Source organism: Rhinoraja longicauda, chromosome 2, assembly GCF_053455715.1.
Source record: "Rhinoraja longicauda isolate Sanriku21f chromosome 2, sRhiLon1.1, whole genome shotgun sequence".
Lineage (NCBI taxonomy): Eukaryota > Metazoa > Chordata > Chondrichthyes > Rajiformes > Arhynchobatidae > Rhinoraja > Rhinoraja longicauda.
The window spans coordinates 25,352,736-25,378,281 of record NC_135954.1 but is presented as its reverse complement, the minus strand read 5'-3'; the positions used below and the strand labels follow the sequence as shown (position 1 = coordinate 25,378,281).

At 41.5% G+C, this 25,546-nt stretch overlaps 1 protein-coding gene across 2 annotated transcripts in view; it reads right to left on the bottom strand.

Annotated features, from left to right (window-relative positions):
- mpp7a (MAGUK p55 scaffold protein 7a) overlaps nucleotides 1-25,546 on the bottom strand; it is a 368,390-nt gene that overhangs the window by 114,352 nt on the left and 228,492 nt on the right. For both annotated transcript variants that reach the window (XM_078415914.1, XM_078415920.1), the window contains 4 exons: nucleotides 8,775-8,906; nucleotides 7,346-7,427; nucleotides 7,145-7,230; nucleotides 5,558-5,632 (listed from right to left, as the gene is read on the bottom strand). In XM_078415914.1, the coding sequence (XP_078272040.1) occupies nucleotides 5,558-5,632; nucleotides 7,145-7,230; nucleotides 7,346-7,427; nucleotides 8,775-8,906 (375 nt within the window). The remainder of the gene's footprint in view (nucleotides 1-5,557; nucleotides 5,633-7,144; nucleotides 7,231-7,345; nucleotides 7,428-8,774; nucleotides 8,907-25,546) is intronic.

Sequence of the window (25,546 nt, the reverse complement as noted above, 5' to 3'; positions counted from 1 at the left end):
CCTTTAATGAGATCACCAGTCATTCTTCTAAATTGAAGGGAATAGAGGGCTAGCCCACTCAATCTCTATCATAACTACTAATCAGAGGTGTAGCCACTGCTGTAAATGTACGGAACATGGCAATCAATTTTATTGCAGCAGTGTGCACAAACAAACATCTGTTTTTAGAAATGGTTAGTAAGGAATAAATATTAGCTAAGACGCAGAACTTAACTCTTCAAGTTAGCACCATGGAATCATTCAACAAACCAGCAGATATGACCTCCATTTAACATCTCTTCCAAAGGATGGCACCACACTTCAGCATTTCATTGCAGTTGTCAGTCTAAATTAATACTCTGACTTCTGATTCTTGTCCTCAACCCAGCAATATTTTGCATTGGAGGCAAAACTACTACCAAGGTGAAAAGTTACATTTGTTCGACAAGTATTCAGCAACATAGTTTATGGGTCCCATAGTTCTGTTGCATCCTGAGTGACAAGGCATTGCTTGACAATCAGATGGAGTATTAGCTCCAATCCAAATTCAGAGCCCAACAAAGCAACTGACCGAGATGGAGTCCCTGGCCATGTGTTCAGAGCCTGCACAGACCAACTGGCAGGAGTATTTACAAACATCTTTAACCTCCCCCTACTCCATCCGCTTTAAGATGACCACTCTTATCCTGGTGCTAAAGTAAAGCAAGGTAGTATCCCTTCATGATGAGCATCCGATGTCTCTGATATCAACCATAACGAAGTGCTTTGAGAGACTGGTCATGGTTCATATTAACTCCAGCCTCCCAGACAGCCTTGGTCCACTGCAGGTTGCTTATTGTTGCAACAGATCCAATGCAGCTGCCATCTCCCTGGCCCGACACTCATTTCTGGAACTTCTGGACAATAAGGACTCCTGGGTCAGACTCCTACCTATCAACTATAGCTCTGCATTCAACACCATGATCTCAGCCAAACACATTTCCAAACTCCTGAATCTAGGAAAAGCACCCCTCTGTCACTGGATCCTTAACTTTCTAACCCACAGTCCACAATCAGTGAGAATCGATGATATTTCCTCCATAATAATTATCAACAGCAGTACCCTGCCTCTTTGGTGACCGTCGGACTGTCCTTGATCGGTCTTTGCTGGCTTTACCTTGCACTAAACGTTATTCTCCTATCAAAGTATCTTTGGATCGATTGTAATCACGCATTATATTTCTGCTGGCTGGTTAGCGCGCAACAAAAGCTTTTCAGTGTACCTCCGAACACAATAAATAAAACTGAACTGATATTTACGATTCTGCAGCCAAATTCTGCTCTAACTCCATTTACAAGTTTGTTGATGGCACTATGATATGGTATCAGATCTCGAACAATGAAGAGATGGATTACAGAATGGAGATCGAGTGCTTGGTCACATGGTGTCAAAACAACAACTTCTCCCTCAAGATGTAGGAGTTAGTTAGTGACTGCAGGAAATAATGGTGAACATGAAGTGCTTCGAGAGACTGGTCATGATGCATATTAACTCAGTCAGCATCAATGGTTCGAAAGTGGAGATGGTTGAGAGCTTCATGTTCCTTGGCCTAAGTTTGTCCTGGACTCACCTTGTTGAAGCTATGGTCAGAAAAGCACACCAATGCTTCTACCTCCTCAGAGGACCAAGGAAGTTTGGCATGTCTCCAATGACACTAACTAACTTCCACTGATGCACCGTAGAAAGCATTCTGTAGATGCATCATAACTTGGTTTGGCAACAGCTCAGCACAAGACTGCAAGAAATTACAGAATTGTGTATGCATCACACAAACCAGCCTCCCTTAAGCATAAAGGTTTCTTATTTAAACCTGAAACATAAATATTTATTTAAGAATGCAACTCGTCCTTTACTCTGCCCACATCATCATCCTGACAGCAGTTTTTTAATCATTGTTATTCTCAGCTCTACTGTATTCAGCAACACAACATTTTGAGAAATGGAAATTACAAATGTGAAGCAAAAAAATAACTACTGGAGGAACTCATCATGTTGAGTGGTGGAATTGTCACGCTCAGTCCAGAAGCGGGGTCTTTGTCACGGTCAGTCCATAAGTGGAAGAAAGAATGGAGAGGGAAGAGAGCTGCAATAAGGGAGGAGTGAGATGAGCCAGCACCTAAGGGTAAGAGATCTGACTGCATAGCCAGCCCCAGGTATAACCTGGAATAGACCCATAGACCCACTGAAATCATTGGAAGTATGGTACTTAGGAATAAAAATACAAAATGCTGGAGATACTGAGCAAATCAGACAACATCTGCAGAAAAAGAAACATAGAGTTCACGTTTCAGGTCAATGATCTTACCTCATAATAGTGTGAAAGTTAATTTTGCTTTAATTTAATTCAATCAATTTAAATATATTTTTGTAAAAAAGTTATTTTTTAAGCTATTTAATATTTAAAATATTTTAATGGAGACACAAGGTGCTGCAGATGCTGGAATCCTGAGAAAAACACAAAGTGCTAGTGTAACTCAGTGGGTCAGGCAGCATCTGTGGAGAACATGGATAGGCAACCTTTCTTCAGACTATTTTTATAGAGCTTTAATATTTTTGAATATTTCTACATGTCATTCATAAACATTCAATTTAACCAACAGCAGTTGGTGTAGAAGCATGGCCTTACTGACTGTTAAAGCACTGCAAGCAGAACCTGAAAATCAAAGGGCACTGCAGTCCATTCATCCTTGGCAATGAGCTTGGAGACTATCTCTTGCCCCAGCAGAAGGCTAGAATCAGAGCATAATGCAATGATGGGCATGTTCCAATTTTTCCTTGTCACACTTGACAATGGCTAGCTCCCACCCTCAGAATAAGATTTTAGATATCCTTGTCGCCACCTTCTACTCTCTTAGGCTATATTCTACCCATTCATGCACCCTTATTGTGAAGCCACTATTAAAATTGCCTTCCCATCCCATTTCGCCACAAAATAAAAAGCTATCTGTTTCACTATAATCTGCTGCACTTTGTGAACAACCTCTCTGTGCTCAGTACACCTGCAGAGGGCAGTAGGCACTTCTGCAGATGCACTGCAGAAAGCATCCGATTGGGATGCTTCACAACCTGGTTGGAGAAATACTTTGCCTAATAACGCAAAAAATTGCAGAGTCGGTGGATGTAGCCCAGTCCATCATTCAAACCATCCTCCCGACCCCACACCCCCACCGACTCTATTGACACTTCAGACTGTCTCAGGAAAGGAGGCAACATAATGAAGTATCATTTATGTCCTGGTCATTCCCTCTTCTCCCTTCAGGCAGAAGATGCAAAAGCGTAAATATTATCAATAGATTCAGAAACAATTCTTCCCCCATTCTTGTCAGACCACTAAACTATTCTACAACAAGCTATGGTGAAGTCCTGAAGTCCCAACCAACCTCATTTCAGCCCTTCAGCTTCTTATTTATCTGCGTTTTCTCTGTAACTGTAAGACTATTATGCTGTAACACAATATTCTACACTCTTGGTATTTTTTCTTTGCACTCTTTGTTGTACTTGTGTATGACTTGATTGTACTCATGTATGCTATGATTTGACAAAAACTATTGCTATTGAGGGCGTGCAGCGTAGGTTCACTAGGTTAATTCCCGGAATGGCGGGACTTTCGTATGTTGAAAGGCTGGAACAATTAGGCTTGTATACACTGGAATTTAGAAGGATGAGGGGGGATCTTATTGAAACATATAAGATAATTAGGGGATTGGACACATTAGAGGCAGGAAACATGTTCCCAAAGTTGGGGGAGTCCAGAACAAGGGGCCACAGTTTAAGAATAAGGGGTAGGCCATTTAGAACGGAGATGAGGAAGAACTTTTTCAGTCAGAGAGTGGTGAAGGTGTGGAATTCTCTGCCTCAGAAGGCAGTGGAGGCCAGTTCGTTGGATGCTTTCAAGAGAGAGCTGGATAGAGCTCTTAAGGATAGCGGAGTGAGGGGGTATGGGGAGAAGGCAGGAACGGGGTACTGATTGAGAGTGATCAGCCATGATCGCATTGAATGGCGGTGCTGGCTCGAAGGGCTGAATGGCCTACTCCTGCACCTATTGTCTATTGTCTATAAAAACAAAGTTTTTCATTGTATCAAATTGAATTGAATTGAATAAATTTTATTGGCCAAATATGCATACATACAAGGAATTTGCCTTGGTGCTTTGCTCGCAAGTAACAACACGATACACAGTAGACAATTAAAAATAAAACATTATAATTTAAACGTGTGAAGAATGAAATAAAATACCAGAGCAAAAGGAGGCTAAAGACTTTTGGCTGTTGAGTAGAGCTACTGCTCGTGGAAAAAAAGCTGTTTTTATGTCTGGCTGTAGTGGCTTTGACAGTCCGGAGTCGCCTTCCAGAAGGAAGTGCTTCAAAGAGTTTGTGGCCAGGGTGAGAGGGGTCTGAGATGATCTTACCCGCTCGCTTCCTGGCCCTTGCAGTGTAGAGATCGTCGATGGGGAGAAGGTTGCAGCCAACAACCTTCTTGGCTGATTGAACAATGCACTGCAGCCTCCGGATGTCATGCTTGGTGGCTGAGCCAAACCAGACCATGATGGAGAAGGTGAGGACAGACTCTACGATGGCAGTATAAAATTGGACCATCATTGCCTGTGGCAGATTGTGTTTTTTCAGCTGCCGCATGTATCTCAGGATATGTCACAATAATAAACCAATAGCAACAGTTGCAACAGCAGCCCACGATCTCTTCACTTTCCATCCTTTGAGGTCCAGCAGAAATTCTAGATATAGCAGTGACGTGCGGCCTGAACAGAGAAACTGCGTTTCCAAGAAATTTCCATTTCATCTCTCTTTGTACTCCTATTCAATCCTTTCTCTCCTCAGCTTCCCGGAGCGTACTATAGCTCAACTTAGAGAGATAGCACCTTACCTTTTCACTTTGTATATTACAGTCTTGCAGAATAAAAAATTAGTTTGACAAATTGCAAGACATTGTTCCATTATCTCACTTAATCTTTATTTTTTGTTCTTTATTCCCACCCCAGTTTTTCACCAAGTTGAAATGGACTTATCTTTAATTTTCCCCATTGGCAATAAAAGATAACGATTAAATAAATTATAATTGTTTCTCTCTTCACCAATGCTGCCTGTTACACACAGTATCAATTTGTTCTTATCCATGATGATTTTATGGGTTACACTAAAACCAGGAATGATGTTGCATATTGCTACGGTCGACTGCAATGATAGTGGTGGTGGATAGAAAGGAAGGAATGGGCAGCTGAACAAAATATCTACCTTGAACTCAATTTTTTGTCAATCATTTAAAAATATTCAAATTTTATTACATTTATGATCACGGACATTTGCGATGATCGGTATTCTAAACTGGCTGCTACCCTGCACACCAGAGTATTACAAGATCATCGTGAGATAAGGCAAACACATCTTATTTTTAAAATTCTATTCATGCAAATGAAATAATGTTCTATTTATACAAATATACACACATGTATTTTCACACAAGGCAACCTTTCTTCATTTGTTGCATATTGCATATTTATTGCATACTGGTTAATATGCCTACCTTACTTTCTTTAGTTGAGGACTCCTCTTTAATTCCAGGAATTATTTTAAAAGTTATTGCTCCTTGTGACTGAGCCTAGGCAAAATTGTAAAATGCATACACTAATTAATAATTTTCTACTTCATTAAGAAATTACAAAAACAAAGCAAGTAATTAATCATATTAGGAAAGCATTAGAGAATCGAAGTTAATCTTACCACATGTGTTCCCTTAGTTATAATTTTCCATTAATGGTTTGTGAAAGTGAACCAATGAACCAGAAGTTATAAACCTAAGACACAAACTCCATACTTTTTATTATCTCATATGTTTTCTGGATTTAATTGCTATGATTTTGCAATTGTAATAACAAATATGACTGTATTTAACATTACGACACTTCACAACTGGAGTAAACAAAGTGGAGATCCAGAGGTTGCTGTAAGTGATTTTGTTCTCCTCAAAATATCGTCCTGTATTTTCTCCAGAATTACATGAATAGAATGTTTGATATATACAAATTAGTCTTATTATTAAATACTGAAGGAGGTATAACTCGGAAAATTAGCAATCTCTGAAGCTTCAAAATTAAGTTGGTGTGCTTGAATTACAACTTCTGTTGATAAATATTTCAAATGGAATATTATTAATATAATAAACTTTATTTTCACATTCCAGTTTAAAATGTTAACTTTTATATATTCTCATCTTTAAAGGGCAAATTTATCATTTTCACTTTCTAGTGTTGTGTCTGAGAATTTTCTTTTACATAACTTGCTACTGAATCAGTTTGAATGCCCCACTCAGCTGAACCCCAGACATTCCCCTTGATTTGGCTCTTGAAAGCAGGAAGCCCAACATCCAGACAGTTCGATGTCAGGTCAGTGACAAGCAACCACATTATTTTATAAATAGTGAAAAACACATGAATGTCCAAATGTTAAAGCAAGTATGGTGCATGATAAATGAAACTAGAATTCAAACCAAATGCACATGATAGGTTAATTGCTCTATTAAAACCCTGCCTTTGATAAATCTTATTGTGGTTAATCCACTCTGATTTCTGTCTTTCAACACTTATCTGTGTCAAAGAGACAGCTAACTCAGACAACTAACAGAGCTGCTAGACATTTCCACAAGATGGTTGTCACTCCAAATATCACTGTTTTCTCTCAGATCAAGCGGAAGTTTAGTGCAAAGGACAGAAGCAATTTGCTAATGTATCTGTTACTTGCTTGTTTATAGGCTGGAAGGCAGATTTGGGGAAATTATAGAATTTGCTGATAGTACAAAAAAAATTGGTTTTTTATTGTTGTTTTGCTTGATTGTGTTTATATATTATCTAATTTCATTGTATAGTATGCAAAACAAAGCTTTTCACTGCAGCTCAGTACACATGACAATAATAAACCTAAACCGAAACCTATCATGGGCAGGTATTTAATATACCAAGTAAATGCAGATATCTCCACAAGGAATGTGACCTAAATAATGGCAGATGCATCATCACATGGATAAAATCAAGCCAAAAGATATACATTGAATAAGGCTTATCAGTTCACTGAATCAGGGATTAAAACATTCAAATATTCCCTCCAAAATACATACCAATATCTGAATGACTTCCTCAGGCCTTTTATCTTCAACTGCGATTCCATTAACTTCTCTTAGTTCGTCTCCAATATGGATTAGACCTATTTCAACAAAGATGTTTCAGCAATATTAAAAACTGCAACTTATTTTGTTGGTTCTGAAAACCGACACTTTTACAAAAACTTTCAGAGAGCATGCTTTGAAATAAATTTGTACCACTTCTGTCTGCAGCTCCTCCTCTCATTATTCTTGCCACAACAATGGCACCAGTTTGTTCATCTCTTCTTATTGTTGCTCCCTAATAACCCAGAAAGGAAACAAGTGACAAGCATTCTTCTTGACAAAGTTAATATTATATAAATCTAATTTCCAAAATTAATCAGTGAAGTCAAATCTCTATGTGGTCATTTTCCAGAGCAGTCAAAACAATATTTAAGACAAAATCCCCTTAAGTAAAAAGTTGTTTTTGATTACAGACAACATTATCTTCAATAATTACAATTGAATTTCATTAAGCATGCATAGTGACTTTCTCTTCACAGTTAAAAAGGAAAACACTATATACCGAAGAACCAAGCTCTATAATGTGGTGGCACTTCATGGAATGAATGTCTAGTGTTGAATTCATTGGGTGGTGCAGTACGGCCAAATGCACATTTTCAAGGTTCGACACAATGTGCTGAATGCATCTGACTTAAATTAAGAATGGAATTTTAGAAAGAACTTTTTTAAAGTTGTTAATCACTGAGACTCAAGCTTATTGCATGGAAAGGAAATCTTGAAAGAGCAAAACATTGATTGAAGGATCAGTACTCGAGAATTATTGGACCCACGTTAACACTTATTGTCCATTAATCCACTTTCACTGCTAAACACATAGAAGTATATCATAGCTTTTTTGGAATAGAATGCTCTAACAACAACCAAATCTCTTTTTGATTAGTATTTTACTGCAACAATTTCTGAAATTAGGATCCTATGTGACTGCTCGAAGCAGTGTCTCTTGGACATGCCAGCGAAATGGACAAAAAGTTCCCGGTACTGACTGATTTTGGATTAAAATAAATGTGTATTTATACTGCATTATTAATATTGCCAAAAAATCTAAAATCAGATAAAAATTGATGCAGAGCCAAAAACAAATATTAGAAAGGTGACCAACAGATTCACCATAAAGAATACGTTTTATGAAAAGTATTAAAGAATGAGATTTGGCCAGGGAACTGAGGAGCTTCAAACCCAGATGGCTGATTTATAGGCATCCTGTATCCAAGTGGCAGTCCTACGAAGGCTTGAAAATAACTATTGTACTCTAACTGTTGTACCAGCCATTTTCTACTCAGTTAATCGGTAGGATTAACTCTAAGTACAGGCCAGAAAGCATTTCACTGTGAACCTGACTATTCAGGTTTTGTTCCTATTTTACCCCAGCTACAATTCTGCACGCATGCACAGGAACACTGTGGATCAAAGAAAGATTGTACCCCTCACATTAATAAATAATTAATGCCACAAATAATCGCATAAAGGCAGCTATGAGTTATTTTAATGACAAAAGCAAGCAATTTTGAATGGATGTATAATATAGGCCTTTTAGCAAGTGCAAACGAATTGATAAGTTATAATCTAAAATGTGTCACTTTACCAGAGGTTCTTTGTTTTTGACAAGTCGAATAATTTTCACTGAATCTTCATCATCATCAAAATCATCTGGCATTGGAGGTAATACGGGATCATAATTCTTCATAGCCACTGTGTCGTGAACAGACAGTAAAGCCTGCAAATACTCAGTCAATAAACCATTATGTGTCATGTAAAGTAGCTTTTTAAAATATATTTAAGAGAACAGGTTGTTTTAAGTTACAAGAACTCGCTAACTGTTAACGTTTAATTTTATAATGACGCAGGTCTTTTTCTTTTAAACAAAACTAATGTCAAGCAAGGCTATGTTTTATCAACTTAACTTCAGTCCTTATTCCAAACTGGTATTTCATTCAGACACAGAAGAAACAACACATGCTGAAATCATGAGCAAAAAAAAACTGCTGGAGGAATTCAATGGGTCAGGCAGCATCTGTGGAGTGAATGTATAGATAACATTTCAGGTTGGGACCCTTCTTCTGACTTCTGAAGAAGTGCCCAGACCCAAAACATTGTCTGTCCATTCCCTCCACAGAATCTGTCTAACCCCACTGAGTTCCTCTAGCACTTAGCATTTGCTTGGTATTTCAATCAAACTAATATATTGGTTTCTCACACACTCATGACCTTTCAGACGCCACTGCATCAGAAGTAGCATAGGTACTTCTGTCAATTGTATTGCCTACTCTGAATGAATTTGAAACATGGGGTAAAACATTAGATATGGTCCATACAATTAAAACCAGTAAAAGACAAATCAAGATAAAACTAATTCTTGAAAATTAATAAACCCTACAGGTGCAATGTTTCAATTACCTGAAGCAAAGAGTGGGGATAAATGGGTCCCTTTCAGAATGGCAGGCAGTGACTAGTGGGGTACCGCAAGGCTCGGTGCAAGGATCGCAGCTATTTACAATATACATTAATGACTTGGATGAAGGGATTAAAAATACCATTAGTAAATTTGCATATGATACAAAACTGGGTGGTAGTGTGAACTGTGAGGAAGATGCTATGAGGTTGCAGGGTGACTTGGACAGGTTGTGTGAGTGGACGGATGCATGGCAGATGCAGTTTAATGTGGATAATTGTGAGGTTATTCACTTTGGTGGTAAGAATAGGAAGGCAGATTATTATCTGAATGGTGTCAAGTTAAGAAAAGAGGACGTACAACGAGATCTGGGTGTCCTAGTGCATCAGTCACTGAAAGGAAGCATGCAGGTACAACAGGCAGTGAAGAAAGCCAATGGAATGTTGCCCTTCATAACAAGAGGAGTTGAGTATAGGAGCAAAGAGGTCCTTCTGCAGTTGTACAGGGCCCTAGTGAGACCGCACCTGGAGTACTGTGTGCAGTTTTGGTCTCCAAATTTGAGGAAGGATATTCTTGCTATTGAGGGCGTGCAGCGTAGGTTTACTAGGTTAATTCCCGGAATGGCGGGACTGTCCTATGTTGAAAGACTGGAGCGGCTAGGCTTGTATGCACTGGAATTTAGAAGGATGAGAGGGGATCTTATCGAAACATATAAGATTATTAAGGGGTTGGAAATGTTAGAGGCAGGAAACATGTTCCCAATGTTGGGGGAGTCCAGAACCAGGGGCCACAGTTTAAGAGTAAGGGGTAGGCCATTTAGTAGGGAGATGAGGAAAAACGTTTTCAGTCAGAGAGTTGTAAATCTGTGGAATTCTCTGCCTCAGAAGGCAGTGGAATCCAATTCTCTGAATGCATTCAAGAGAGAGCTTGATAGAGCTCTTAAGGATAGCGGAGTCAGGGGGTATGGGGAGAAGGCAGGAACGGGGTACTGATTGAGAATGATCCGCCATGATCACATTGAATGGTGGTGCTGGTTCGAAGGGCCGAATGGCCTACTCCTATTGTCTATTGTCTATTGTTTCAATTACTCCTCTTTCTACAGATTGCTGTCTAAAATGCTGAGCATTTACAATAAATTCTGTAAATCTCTTGTGTTTTTCATAGATTAGAATTAGCTCTTAAATTAAACCACTAGTAATTACTTTTTAGTTTAATTTTAGTCAAATGCTCCAATGCCTCAAATCTACAAAATGTACAAACCAAAAGGCCAATTCTGGTCGTCTGGAGAGGGCATGATGCTGAGATCATCTAATTACTTTACAGTTATTAGTCCCAGTAATCATTGCAACTGTTTACATAAAGAAGTTTAAGTAAATAGTTACACAGCATTATTAACTGAGTAAAATGTCTTTTCACACTTCACAGGGGTGTAAGTTAAAATTGATAGTAGAACAGAGCAGCACAGCATACAAACAGATCCTCTGGCTCACCATGTCTGTGCCGACCCTTATGACAATCCAAGGGTGAATGTAGTCTTTTACCCAGGCTACGGGGATCAAGAACCAGAGGACATAAGTTTAAGGAGAGAGGGGAATAAAGTAAGTTGCTCAAAGGAAAACGTGCCAAATGGATAGCTTAGTCTTGATTTGATAAGCATCACATACATCACTCCTGTGGCATTTGAGACAGGGCAAGTAATGAGAGGTACAGAGCATTGCTTGTTCTGTCTTAAACACCCTGGTGGTGATATGAGAAGGCTCCACTTAGTGGTCAAGCGTCTACATTCCTCATTCTAAGTTTCCATCAATCACACAATGTTGATATCACAATTCACATTAAACTCGGGAATGGCACATGCTTAGTTTAACAATGAGCTGCCGTCCTGCTCAAAAGTACACAGTGTATGATTTTAATGATGTGTCAATGAGCAGTAAAATATACGGGGAACTGATGGAAATGGAGAATAACATTCAGAGAAAAGTACTTTGGGAATAGGATTGATCTGCGAATCAGCGTGGTCTTGATGAGCTGAAGTAGCCTCCTTTTTTGTAAAAATATATGGAAATATGATTGGAACAGTATGTGAGGATGAAAAGGATGTAAAACGATTAGTTGCTGGCAGGCACGCGTGTGGAAAGGCTAGCGATGGGAAGATGGTGCAGATGACGTTGCGTGATTGGAGCGTGATTGTCCCTTCAGAGAATGCCAAAAGTGACAAAGATTAAAAAATAACTAGGTTTGCAGCAGAATTTGCATATGGCTGCCGGATGACTTTTTTTCCCCCAAATCTCTGGTGACGTAACAATCCAGCTTATGAGTTCTTTTGAGTTACTGCAAATTATGACACTGGTGTTAGTGGCCGAGCAGAGTACAGGGAATTTACAAGAACCAGTATAAAGTCGTTACCTTGTACACCTCACTGAGGTCACCTCTTCGTTTCCTACTTTCCACAGAAAAAAGTTCCAGCCGATCTGACCACTCCCAATAACTCAAGCCCGCATGTCCAGGCACACTTGCCAAGCAGATGAAAATCCCACTGCAATTCTAAATAACCTTCTTCACTGTCCAGAAAATCATCTGTTTTAGCATCTGCTGCAAATTTACTAACCATGCCTTGCACCTTCTTATCCAATTCATCGTTATAGATGGCAAACAATGGGCCCAGCACTGACTTGAGGCACAGCATTGGTCACAGGCCTGCAATCTGAAAAATAATTTCCAGCATCACCCACTGCTTCCCACCATCCGGCCAATTGTGTACATAATTTGCGTGCTCTACCAGGATCCCATACAATCTAACCTTACAGAGTAACCAACCTACCATGCAGAAGTATTTGAAGGCTTTGCCAAAATCCACAATTGACTTCGTTTACCACCAGTGAGAGACAAAAAAATTAAAAGGGAGGGAAAAATTTGATAATACGAGAAACTGGCAAATAATATTAAACCAAAGTGCTTTTGTGGATAGGTAGAAGAGGGCAGCCTGGGTAGATTTATGTGATTCAAGAGAGAGATGGAGATTACTAAAAGGATACAAGAAAATTGTGGTCAAAAAAATATTTTGAGTCAGTCTTCATGGTAAAGAACACTGCAAACATCCCAAAGATATCTGATGGGCTAGTCTCAAACAGCTTGCAAAATTTGTAATAATCATTTTGAAAAACTACAAGGATTTAGATAAACTCATGCGCCTAAAGGCAGACAAGGTCCGATGGCCTGAAGCTGTGTTTTCAAGGCTGTGGTTGCAGAGATAATGGAGCCATTGGTTGAAAATTTTCGAAGCTCAGAGATTCAGGAGTGTACCAGCAGATTAGAAAATTGCAAACATGATAACATTGCTTAAGAGAGGAACACAAACAAGTGGGTAACTATAGGCGGGTTGCCAATAACAGATGTTAAAGCTAATCTGCTCAAATCTATAATTACGGAGAAAATATCTAGTCGTTTAGAGAGGCTTAAAATAATCAAACCAAAGCAATGCGGTTTTATGAAAGGCAAATCAAGTTTGACAAATCTGCTCAAGTTCTTCAGGAATGCAATCAGCTGAGTAAATAGAGGGGGAAATGGAGACACAAGCAAATACAAAGTGCTGGAGGAATTCAGCGGGTCAGGCAGCATCTGTGGAGGGAAATGGACAGATGACGTTTAGGGTCAGGGCATTTCTTCCAACTGATGGAGTAGAGTTGAGAAAGCTGGCAAAGAAAGGTAGAAATGGGGCAAAAAACTGGCAAGTGATAGGTTGATACCGTGAGCAGGGGTGATTGGCAGATAGGTAGAGTTCTAACAAAGGTTAGAAGTGAAATGTAGACAAAAGGGTACCAAATAAGGTGCAAAAGGAAGAGTGAAATGTAAAGCAGGAGGGAGGGAGATGGGTGAAAAGGTTCAAGGGGGTGGGGTGAAATTAAGGGATAAAAGGGGGAATCATTCTAAAGGTAAGCATTCATAGTATTGTGAATTGGGAGTATGTTAGCATAGATTGGAGAATAGTTATTTCATAGAAGAGAGAGTCAGAATAAATAAGTATTTTTCATGCTTTAGGGATGCATCTCAAGCATCAACGCTGTGTGTCCATTATTTATATTAATCATTTGGAGAATGAGGCAAAATGTACGGTGTCAAAATTTGCCAAACTAGGTGAGAGGGTATGTTGCAATGAAGATATTTGGATGCTACAAATAGATAGATAGGTTAAGTAAGCAGGCAAAAAATTGGCAAATGGTAAAATATGAAGTCATACATCTCAGTTAGAGGAATCTAAAGATCGCAGACACACAAAGTATAGAGGGAGCTAGGTGTTGGACACAAATCACAAAGTGTTAGCAGGCTTGCGCAGCATGTGGTCAGGAAGGCAAAAGGCATATTGGCCTTTATTCCAAAAGAGTTAGAATTCAGAGAAAGAGGGAAGTGGTGTTACTATTTATTAAGTGGGATAATGGTGAGGTCACCCCTGGAGCGCAGTCTTTTTAAGAATATATATTCTGGCATTGGAGACAGTCTAAAACAAATTCACTCTACTAATTCCTGGGATTGAGAGAGTTCTATGACAAACAACTAAAGAAAGTAGATGTGTGTCCGATGGAGTTTAGAAGAATGCTGGGTGATATCATTTAAACATAGGATAGTGAAGTGACATGAAAGGATAGATGTCGAGATGTATCCACCAGTCGGAGAACCTCAATCGAGGTGACATGGTTTCAAGATGAGGTAACTAAAAAACTGAGGTTTTCAACAAAAAAATCTCTTTGAATAACTGTGGAATTTCGCAGAGGATGATCAATCTCCAGACTCCCTACTCAGGAGGGATGTGGAACCTAGATCCCTGAAGCATTTAAAGAGGAAGTTGATTGATTTTTGAAAGATCAAGGAATTGATGGCTATGGTGAGAGAGCAAAAAAGGAATGTATGGGGTAATCTTGTTTGAGGCACCGAGTGGCCGACACCCATACCAGCTTCTTATGTTCTTGTGCTGAGCAATACGGATGCACAAGTTTACAAAGAGCTCTGTCATCCTGCGCGGCATTAAGTGGGCTGTCCTCAGGTGAGAGGAACAACCTCTCAGTTAGAGGATATGTGCGGAACAGGTTTATCTATACGGAAAGTGGTGGGTGCTTGGAACGCGCTCCCAGGAGTGGTGCTGTTGGCAGATATGATGGTGCCATTTAGAGCTTTTAGAAAGGCACATGGATAACCAGGGAATGAAGGAATATGGATCATGTGCAGGCAGTTGAGATTAGTTTAACTTGACATCGTGTTAGCACAGACATTGTGGGTCAAAGGGCCTATTCCTGGGCTATACTGTTCTAGATTACGTTTATTATAGTCATAGAGCGATACAGTGTCGAAATAAGCCCTTCGGCCCACCAAAGCCACACCGACCCACATGTCCCAGCTACATTTGTCCCATCTGCCAGTATTTGGTCCATACCCCTCCAAACCCGTCCCATCCAAGCACCTGTCTAACTGCTTCTTAAATGTTGGGATAGTCCATGCCTCAACTACCTCGTCTGGCAGCTTGTTCCATACATCCACCAACCTTTGTGTGAAAAAGTTACCCCTCAGATTCTTATTAAATCTTTTCCCTTTCACCTTCAACCTATGTCCCCGATTCACTTACTCTGGGCAAGAGACTACATCTACCCGATCTATTCCTCTCATGATCTTATACATCCCTATGAGATCACCCCTCATCCTCCTGCCCTCCAAGGAATAGAGTCCCAGCTTACACAACCTCTGCCTATAGCTAAGACCCTCTAGTCCTGGCAACATCCTCGTAAATCTTCTCTGTACCTTTTCCAGCATGATAACATCTTTTCTATAACACGGTGCCCAGAACTGAACATAATACTCCAACTGTGACCTCGCCAACGTCTTATACAACTGCAACATGTCCTCCCAATTTCTATACAATACTCTGTTTGATGAAGGCCAATGTGCCAAAAGCCTTTTTGACCACCCGATCTACCTGTGACTCCACCTTCAGGGAGCTATGCATCTACACTCCTAGATCCCTCTGCTCGACAACACTACCCAGAGCCTTACCATTCACTGTGTTGCTCCTGCCCATGTTAGACTTCCCACAATGCAACACCTCACATTTTTCTGCATTAAATTCCATCAACCATTCATCGGCCCACTTGGCCAATTGATCAAGATCCTGCTGCAATTTTTCACAACCATTTTCACTATCTGTAAAACCACCCACTTTTGTATCATCTGCAAACTTGCTAATATTACCGTGTATGTTCTCATCCAAATCATTGATATAGATGACACATAGTAACGGGCCCAGCCCCGAACCCTGAGGCACACAACTAGTCATAGGCCTCCAGTCTGAGAAGCAACCTTTCAACATCACCCTCTGCTTCCTTCCATGAAGTCAATTTTCTATCCATTCAGCTATCTGTCTTTGGATCCCATGTAATCTAACCTTCCAGAGCAGCCTACCATAAGGAACCTTATCGAATGCTTTACTGAAGTCCATATATACAACATCTACAGCTCTGCCCTCACGTCTTCAAAACACAACCAGATTTGTGAGATACGACCTCCCACGTACAAACCCATGCTGACTATCCCTAATCAGTCCTCATCCATCAAAATGCGTGTATATCCTATCCCTCAGAATACTCTCTAGTAACTTTCCAACTACAGATGTTAAGCTCACTGGCCTATAGTTCCCTGCATTTTCCCTGCAGCCCTTCTTGAATAAAGGCACAACATTTGCCACCCTCCAGTCGTCCGGCACCTCCCTTGTATTTAAAGACTATTCGTAAATTTCAACCAGGGCTCCTGCAATTTCCTCTTTGGTTTCCCACAATGTCCTTGGATATATATGATCAAGTCCTGGAGATTTGTCTACCTTCATACACGATAGTACACCTCTTCAATTATAACACTGACTGCTCTCAAGATACTTCCATTGACTGCCTCAAGTTCCTCCGCCCTCCTGTCTTTCTCCTCGGTCAATACAGAGGAGAAATACTCATTGAAGACCTTGCCCATCTCCCGTGGCTCCACACAGAGTTGACCGCTGATTCCTGAGGGGTCCCACTCTCCCTCTAGTTACCCTTTTCCTCCTAATGTATTTATAAAATCTCTTGGGGTTGCCCTTAATGCTATCTGCCAGAGCTATACAACACACCTAAAATGTTAACGTGACCAAATGTTAATATAGTGTTTTCAGATGAACTAAAAATGAAACTCCTGCATTAGTATTTGAATAGAGGGGAATTTGTGCTGTTCTGAACCCTAGCCACGTTCATTTCCAAGTAGCACCACAAATGTATAAAAACAGAATTGCTGGAAATACCCTGTGGGCACTCATTTGAAAGCCTCGGCATCTGCAATGTTCCACATTGGTACCATTATTAAAGAGACTATCTGGAATTTTTTTTCTGTATGTGGGATCTTGGCAAACGTAAATTTGCTACACTATTATGCTCCATAATAACAAAAAACACATTGAAAAACTCATAATATTGTCTGATATGAAACACGCAGTATGTTCTCATAAACCACTGTTGCCATTATCTCCATATCAAGAGAAAGTATCCACTGAAAGTACGCAAACCCCGCTAGCTCCCACATCTACTAAGCCTATACCACCCCCCACACGGTCTCCTGCAAAGATGCCACCTATTTCTCGCAGTTTCTCTGCCTTTGTTGCATCTGCTCTTGAGACAAGGCCTTCCACTCGAGGACGACGTTCTATTTTTTTTCTTGTGAAGGAAGGAACTGCAGATGCTGGCTTCCACTGAAGATAGACACAAAATGTTGGACTAACTCAGTGGGACAGGCAGCATCTCTGGAGAGAAGGAATGGGTGATGAATTGGGTCGAGACCCTTCTTCTGAAGAAGGGTCTCGACCCAAAACGTCACCCATTCCTTCTCTCCAGGGATGCTGCCTGTTCATGTATATGTGACTCTTGTTCAAGTAAGGAGCAAGGCAGAAGGCAGGAAACTACAGGACAGTTAGTTGGCAATAAATGGTCTTTTTCAAGTTGAAAGGATGTTATTAGTTGAGTTATTTATTCGACAGGGTGCGTCATTATTTACGATTTATATTAATGACCTTGAGGAAGATGCAAGTTGTGTATTGGTATTGGTGGGAAGGGCATGATGTGATGAGGATGCTGTCGTGTTGCAACAGGATAGAGATAAATTAAGCAAGTTGGTAAAAACTTGGCAGATGGCACTGAATGTGCGAAAATGTGAGGCCATGCCATTTGGTAAGAGAAATTAAAAGATTGATTAATGTTTAAATGGAGCGAGACTACAAATGAGTGAAGGACAGAGTTCAAGGAGTTCTTGTACATAAATCAAAAAAGGTAACAAGCATGTGTAGGAAGCAGTTCAGAATGGAGTAGTTTATTGTCAAAGGCTTGGAGATTTAAATGGGGAAATTTTTATCATGATTATTGTTGTTTGTAATATTTATTGAATAATATAAAATGTCAGACTTGGATGTAAATATAAGTAGGCTGGTTAGTAAGTTTGCAGATAACACCAAAATTGGCTGAGTTGCAAATAGTGAAGTGGAATGTCAAAGAATACAGCGGGACACAGAAATGGGTGGAGAAATAGCTGGTGTTTAATCCAAGCAAGTGTGAGGTGATATACTTTGAGAGATTCAATATAAGCGGAAAATTTGCAGCAAATAGCAAGACCTTTAACAGCATGATGTACGGAGGGATCTAGGGGTCCAATTCCACAACTGCCTGCAAGTGACAACACAAATACAGAATGGTATAGAAGGCCTATGGTGTGCTTACCTTCATTGATCATATAGAGTATAAGGGACAGGACTTTGAGGCCACAGATGGAGTAATGCGTGCAGCTCTGGTCACCCTATTACAGGAAGGGTTAATGAGGCTTTAAAGAGGGTGCGGAAGAGATTTGCTAGACTGCTTTCTGGATTAACCATAAGGAGAGGTTGGGCAAACTTGGATTGTTTTCACTGGAGTGTCAGAGGCTGAGAGGGAGACCTGATACAAGGATATAAAATTGAGATACAGTAGACAGTCAGAACATTTTTTTGCCATGGTAGAAATTTCAAAGAGTAGAAAGGCAAAGGAGGGAGGGGCAAGTTTAAAGGAAATGTGTGAGACAAGTTTTGTTTTTACATGGAGAATGATGCGACCTGGCATATGCTACCAAGGGTGATTGTGGAGGCAGCTGTAATAGTGCTCCATCAACGAGATCAAGTGCACATTGGGACCCACTTTGACAAGTACTTGTGCTCTGTCTACAATGGCCATTTTGAGCCACGAACTTCTATCCTGCCCTCAAATTCACCTGGACTATCTCTGACACCTCTTTCCCCTTTCTTGATCTCTCTGTGTGTCCATCACAGGAGACAGACTATCGACTGACGACTACTGCAAGCATACAGACTCCCAAAGTTATCTGGAATATATTTTTTCCACCCTGCCTCCTGCAAAGATGCTATCTCAAACCCTCAATTCCTCCGTCCCCACCACATCTGCTCCCAAGATGAGGTTTACCAAACAAGGACTTCTGAGATGTTTTCATTCTTTAGTGAACATGGATTCCCCCTTCTGTCATAGATGGGTCCCTCACATGTGTACCCTCTGTGTCCTGTAGTTCTGCTCTTGCATAATCCACCCCCCCCACCAGATGCAACAAGGACAGAGTTCCTTGTCCTCACCTTTCACCCCACCAGCCTCCGCATCCAACACATCATCCTCAGACATTTCCGTCAACCCCAATTGAGCCCTTGCACGGCAGGCGAGGTCACGACCCCTGACCCATACTGTTGCCACGTAACGCCTTCTGGGGGGCAAGCCGTGTACTGCAGACAATCACTTACTATGGCTGACAGTGCTCTTTGCTTAGTCTTTTTCTTCTAAATTATTATATGTTTGGAACGACTTCTGTTGTGGAACAATTCGTGACGGTGCTGCAGTTGAATGTTGCGGCTGCACTTTGCTGCTCAGCTTCCCCAGTTTTTTCCCATCAGCGCGTCTCCGGCTCCCTCCCGGCGCTCCGAGCGTCCCGCCACCTCTCCCTGTTCCCGCGCTCCCCACTCCTCCAGGCTCGGCGCTCCTGCTCCGCGCCTCACTTCCTGCAGCTCTTCGGCCCCTCGCCGCTCCTGCTGGCCCTCTAGTCCTTCTCCCCGCTCGCCCTCTCCATCAGCCGGGCTGCCGGGCTCCGTTTCCACGTGGCCGGCGTCTAACACTTCGAGGCTGGGGCCGCCGAGCAGAGCCGTGCCCTGGCCCAGTGCCCGGCCCAGCTCTCGTTGCTGCTCGGCCTCCGCTGCCGATCAGCCTCTCCCCGGTTCCTCTTCCTCCTCCTCTTCGGGCTCGACACTCCACTCCTCCTCTTCTTCCACCGCCTCCTCCTCCAAGGCCAACGAGCACGACTCCCTGGGCCCTTCGCCCTCAGGCCCTGGCATGTCGCCGAACTCCAGCACTCGCTGCTTCTGCCCCAGCAGACCCTCCAGGCCCCTCGGCTCGGGTTCTTCCCGCTGCTCCTCTCCCAGCTCGCTCAACCCTGTTCCTTCATCCTCCTCCCCTTCTTCTCCCCCCACCGGCCGACTTCTGCTTCTTGGCCTTGCTCTCCTTCCTCCCTTCCCGGCCGCGTTTCCCCTTCTCCCGCCGGATGTCTACCCCTATTTCCACAATTTTTTACAGCACAAAAATTGACCATTTTGGCGTTTTTTTCAAGGTAAAAACGTACGTGTTGCATGTGTTACTAGTGTATGCCGGAAGCTTGGTTGCCCCCCAGAACACTCGAGCGACTCCGTGCCTCACGCCCTTTGACCTTATGACCTTACGTGCAATGGCTCTATATAATCCCACACTCATCACATCTCTACCCCTCTCTGCACTCTGCAGAAATTGCTCCTTCCACAACTCCTTGGTTCACTCATCCCTGCACCCAAACCACCCCCTTCCCAGGTATTTTCCTCTGCAACCGCAAACACAGCAGAACCTTCCCATATACCTCCTCCCTCAACTTCATCCAGGAAACCCAACAATCCTTCCATGTGAGACAGAGGTTCACGTGCACCTCCTCTTACCTCATCAACTGCATCCGTTGTTCCTGATGTGGGCTCCTGTACATCGGCGAGACCAAGCGACCGTTTGGCTTGGTCAGCCATGGCCTTCTGGATCTCTCGGTTGTTAACCATTTTAACTCCTATTCCCATTCCGCTACTGACCTGGTCCTGTCCATTGCCAGAGTGAGGCCTCTCGTAAATTGGAGGAACAGCACCTCATATAGCATCTTGGGTAGTTTACAACTCAGCAGGAAGAAGGTTGAATTCTCTAATTTTAGGTAACTTCTGCAAACACTCTTCTCCCTCCTCCCCTTCCACCATTAAAAGTCGGTTAATCAGTTCCACAGCTCGTAACAATGTATTCTTCTTGGGATCATACTGTCCCGAGACAATAATCGGCCTATCGGAACCACCCTGCCTGAGGTCATCTGTTGCCTGCCCTGCTTTGTCCTGGTTTTTTCTTGCTTCCAGTTCCTCCCACCTACAATCAGTCTAAAGAAGGGTCCTGACCCGATACATCACCTACCCATTTTCTCCAGAGATGCTGTCTGACCCACTGCGTTACTCCAGCATTTTGTGTCTATATACCAGCATCTGCAATTCCTTTTTATTACATGAGGTCATCCTGAGCTCCCAGTTGCAAGACAATTTAACTTCACTCCCCACTTCCACAACCGAGGCCAAACACAAACCAGAGGAACAGCATCTTGACCAGGGGACTCTCATACCACATCCCATATTCCCACCCCCCTCCCCACTTTGTCCCATGTTACCCAGCATTTTTCTACACACGTACTTGGCCACATCTGCCTATCACCCAAACACTACCCACTCAGTCCCCTATCCTCTCCTCCCCACTGTCTGTCCAGAATCCCTCCCTTATCTGGCTTCACTCATCGTCTCTTGGTAAATTCCAAAATTTGAAGTCCTTTGCTGTCTCCACTATTACCTCTATTGCGATATCTACCCCTCCCTCCCTGCCCCATCTGATTTTGTCTGCCCTTCAACTTCTCCTCATCTGGATCCACCTATTGCTTGCCAGTTTTTGCCTCATCCACCTCCTCAACTCTTTATACTGACCATCTCACCTTTATACTCTCGGTCCTGAATGTAGGCAGAGTAAAAAAACAAGTGTCCCAACAAGCTCTGGGAGGAACACTGCTAGCTGGACAGAGAGAAATGCTGGGACCACAAAAACAGTGACAAAGGATCGACATGTGCTTAGAGCATAGCTGAAGATAATTTCATGGCTATGCAGTGTGACCTTGAAAAGATAAGGTTTCTGGGAACAGCCAGTTTGCAAAGAGACTACATGATGAGAAGGCAAAAAAGAACCGGAAGCATAATGAATAACTCTAGTCTGATAAGACAAGGACATTTATTTTATGTATTTAGCCCATGGATGAGTGACAACTTGAAATAGTTGACTTCAGAGTGGTGAGAGCTTCGGGTTAAAACCAAAGCTTTGTTTATACGATCAAAGGAAACTGCTGAGTCTGAGACATCAGCAGCGACAACCCTGGAACAGCTGTCGTAAGAAGTTGGACCTTGTGTACGAAGCTCAGAGAAGACCCCCTCCCCACCAGAGTGAGTCGGATCTATTCATTTATACGGGTAGTATTTGGGTCTTGTGATTTAGAGAAAGTAATGCTAAGCTGGAACAATAAATTAAATATAAAGTTATTGGAAGTCAATGATTTGCATGTGCGTTTAAGTAACTCAAGTGTTAATAAAGATGAAGCTGTCCTAAACTTTAGGTTAGAGTCTTTTTTTACATTAGTTGATACCCTATAGAGGTAATAGGGACAATGTGTTGCAGGGCCTTGACCCAAAACAATGACTATTCCCTCCTTTGCCTTTGACCTTTTCCTTAACAGATACTGCCTGACCCAGTGAGTTACACCAATAGTTTGAATTTGTAGCAAGTATTTACTTTTTTGAAAATCAGATTTGATTTCCAGCCTTTGGGAATTGTCCAAAATAAACTTGCTGATCTCTCAAAACGAAAGCAAGATTTCAGGTAAATTATTCAACATCGCAAAAAAACGAGTTGTTAATCTTCAATGGACATTAAGTAAAAAGGAATTTGAAGCTTTGACCCTTGACTAGACTGCAACAGTTAACCAGAAAATATTGAAGCATACTTTGATCATGCAATCATAAATGATCCAACAAGCTGCACTGAAAGTACAGATCCCCAAGTCTTTCAAGAGCATGAAAAGTCAGGAACATTATGCCCGTTGTTTGCAGTGGATCCTGCAGTACATGAAGTATTTTCATCTGCCTCAAACATAGTTCTTTTAGCTCTACAGAAGCTTCTGAATTAACTGAAAACATATGCATCAAATTCCCAACCCTGCTTTAAGCACAAACTTCACTTACTATTTTAATGGAATTATCAGTAATGCCATCTTACAAGCACAAAACCCCAACTCTTCAGCTCAAATTAAAATTTACTACTGAAAATTCCCTAATGTTCACAATGGATGTTCATTTATTTAAATAAAGTTTTATTAGTGAAAAGCATGTTCTTTGTCCCGCAGTGTTACTTGAAAATTTGCAGATTGTTAATATACATTTGCATCTTTCTGGAGGGGAACAGACCTTTGCCCTGTTGCACAACTCAGTTCAGTTATTCCAAAAGGGAAAAGTTTAAAAAAAAAAGAAATCTAAGAATGGGAAAAACAAATTTGGGATTTCTTTCAAAAACATTGATATAACCTCCCTCAGAAACAACAGTAACAGAGATGAGTGCAAGGAATTCAATTTAAACTGCAGTGCCTCATTAATTCAAAGTGGTTAATGAAGCGTATTGTTATATGAATGAGTTCACAGTTGCATTCACGTTGGAACCTCATTACTGTTCAAGTGGAATGTTACACAAGCAACTATCGATTTCAAGGAATATTATCAACCTTAAAAACCAACATAGGCTATCATCATCGCACTACTAGGTGCTATTTTTAATCCTCTCAAAGACTAAAATTCTGTGTGATCAGCATAGAAACAAGGTCTCTGTGTATGACTGAAGAGGAAGTGAAAGTTACAATTTATGTTTATAAGCGTACATTGAAGGGTAGGCGACAACTAGCAAAATCACTGAAAGGCATTTCAGCAAAGCTCCAATAGTCAGACATTCTTGGTACTTTGGTGGTACAGAACTGGCTGATTTTCCACATTATTGGATATGACTCCTCATAATACAGACACACTTATAATTCACCTGTTTTTAGATATTACATACTGGTTTAATACAGTTTCCTGTAAACCAGATGAGTTTAAAGTGAGTGCAGGAATGGGACACCAGTGTGTTTAAAGTGAGTGCCAGAATAGGGCACCAGTGTGTTTAAAGTGAGTGCTGGAATGAGGCCCTACTGCATATACAGCGAGTGTCGGAATTGGGTCCCAGTGTGTTTAAAGTGAGTGTCAGAATTGGGCCTAGTGTGTTTAAAGTGAGTGCCAGAATGGGACCCAGTGTCTTTAAAGTGAGTGCCGGAACGGGACACGAGTATGTTTAAGGTGAACGCAGGAATAGGGCATTGGCGTGTTTAAGTGAGCGCAGGAATGGGACACCAGTGCGCTTAAAATGAGTGCCGGAATGGAGCTCCTGATGAGCTGAATGTGGACCATCGGGATTTTGAAACAATGAGATAATTATTTTTAAACGGAGAACTAAATGATTGCTCGATAATATGTCAATCAAAGGATCAGATCTAGTTGTGAAATGTGTGAGAGTTAAACAGCTTGAGGGGGGCGGCTATGCGAAGAGAATGAGTGCCAAAAACATGGCAATTGCTATCATGTTGCACCAGAAATGCCAAGTCGATGATTAACCTTGGCTTCCTGCTGAAATTCCCCCAAAATCACAACGCCATTCTTCAGCCAATTCATTTCATGTTATATAAAAAAAGGTAAGGAACCAGACAACATCCCAGCTGTATCACCAAAGAGTTGCCCTCCAGAACTAGGTGTGCCACTAGCCCAACTGTACAAATACAATTACAACACTTGCATCCAGCTAGCAATTCAGAAAATTGTCCTGGCCACAAAAGGCAAGGGAAATCAGTGCAGCTAATTACAATCCAGCTCACTTTCAGTCAACAGTAAAGTAATGGAAAATGTCATCAACAGTGGTGTTGAGTAGCAATTACTCACTAACAGCCGGATGATTGATGTAAGGTTGGAGATTTGTCATAACCTCCCCAGACCTTGTTCCAAGCATGGACCCAGGTATCATGTTCGAAGTTAATCGGAGAAAGAGTGAACAAGGCATTGTACAGTACAAAGCCTTGGCAAAGATTAAGTCAATCAATATTGAGGGATAAATAGTCTGCTGGTTTAACAGCACTGTACAGGGAGAACTTGGGGGTCCAAGTCCATAGCTCCCTGAATGTGGCAACACAACTGGATAGAGTGGTAAAGGCGGCATATAAATGCATTCCTGCATCGGTTGGGATATAGTGTGTAAGAGTCTGGAAATCATGTTGCAGCTTGCTAAAAGTTTAGTTAGGCTACATTTGGAGTATTTCATGGAGTTTTGGTCGCCCCATTATACAAAGGTTGTGGAAGCTTTGGAGAGAGTGGAGAAGAACTTTACTAGAATGTTGCCTGGATTGGAGGGTATTACCAAGAAAGAAAGATTGGACAAACTTGGCTTGTTTTCAAAAGGCTGAGGAGAACCCTAATAGAAGTGTAAAAAATTATAAGAGACATAAATAGGGTGGGCAGTCAGAATCTCAGAGTGGAAATGTCAACAAAAGGGGATATCTTTAAGGTGAGATGGGCAAAGTTTAAGGGAGATGTGTGGGGCTTTTTTTTGTTACACATAGAGAGTAGCGGGTGCCTGGAATGTGCTGCCAGGGGTAGTGATGGAGGTAGATACGATAGTGGCATTTAAGAGGCTTTTGGATAGGCACATGGATGTGCAGAGAATGGAGGGGCATAG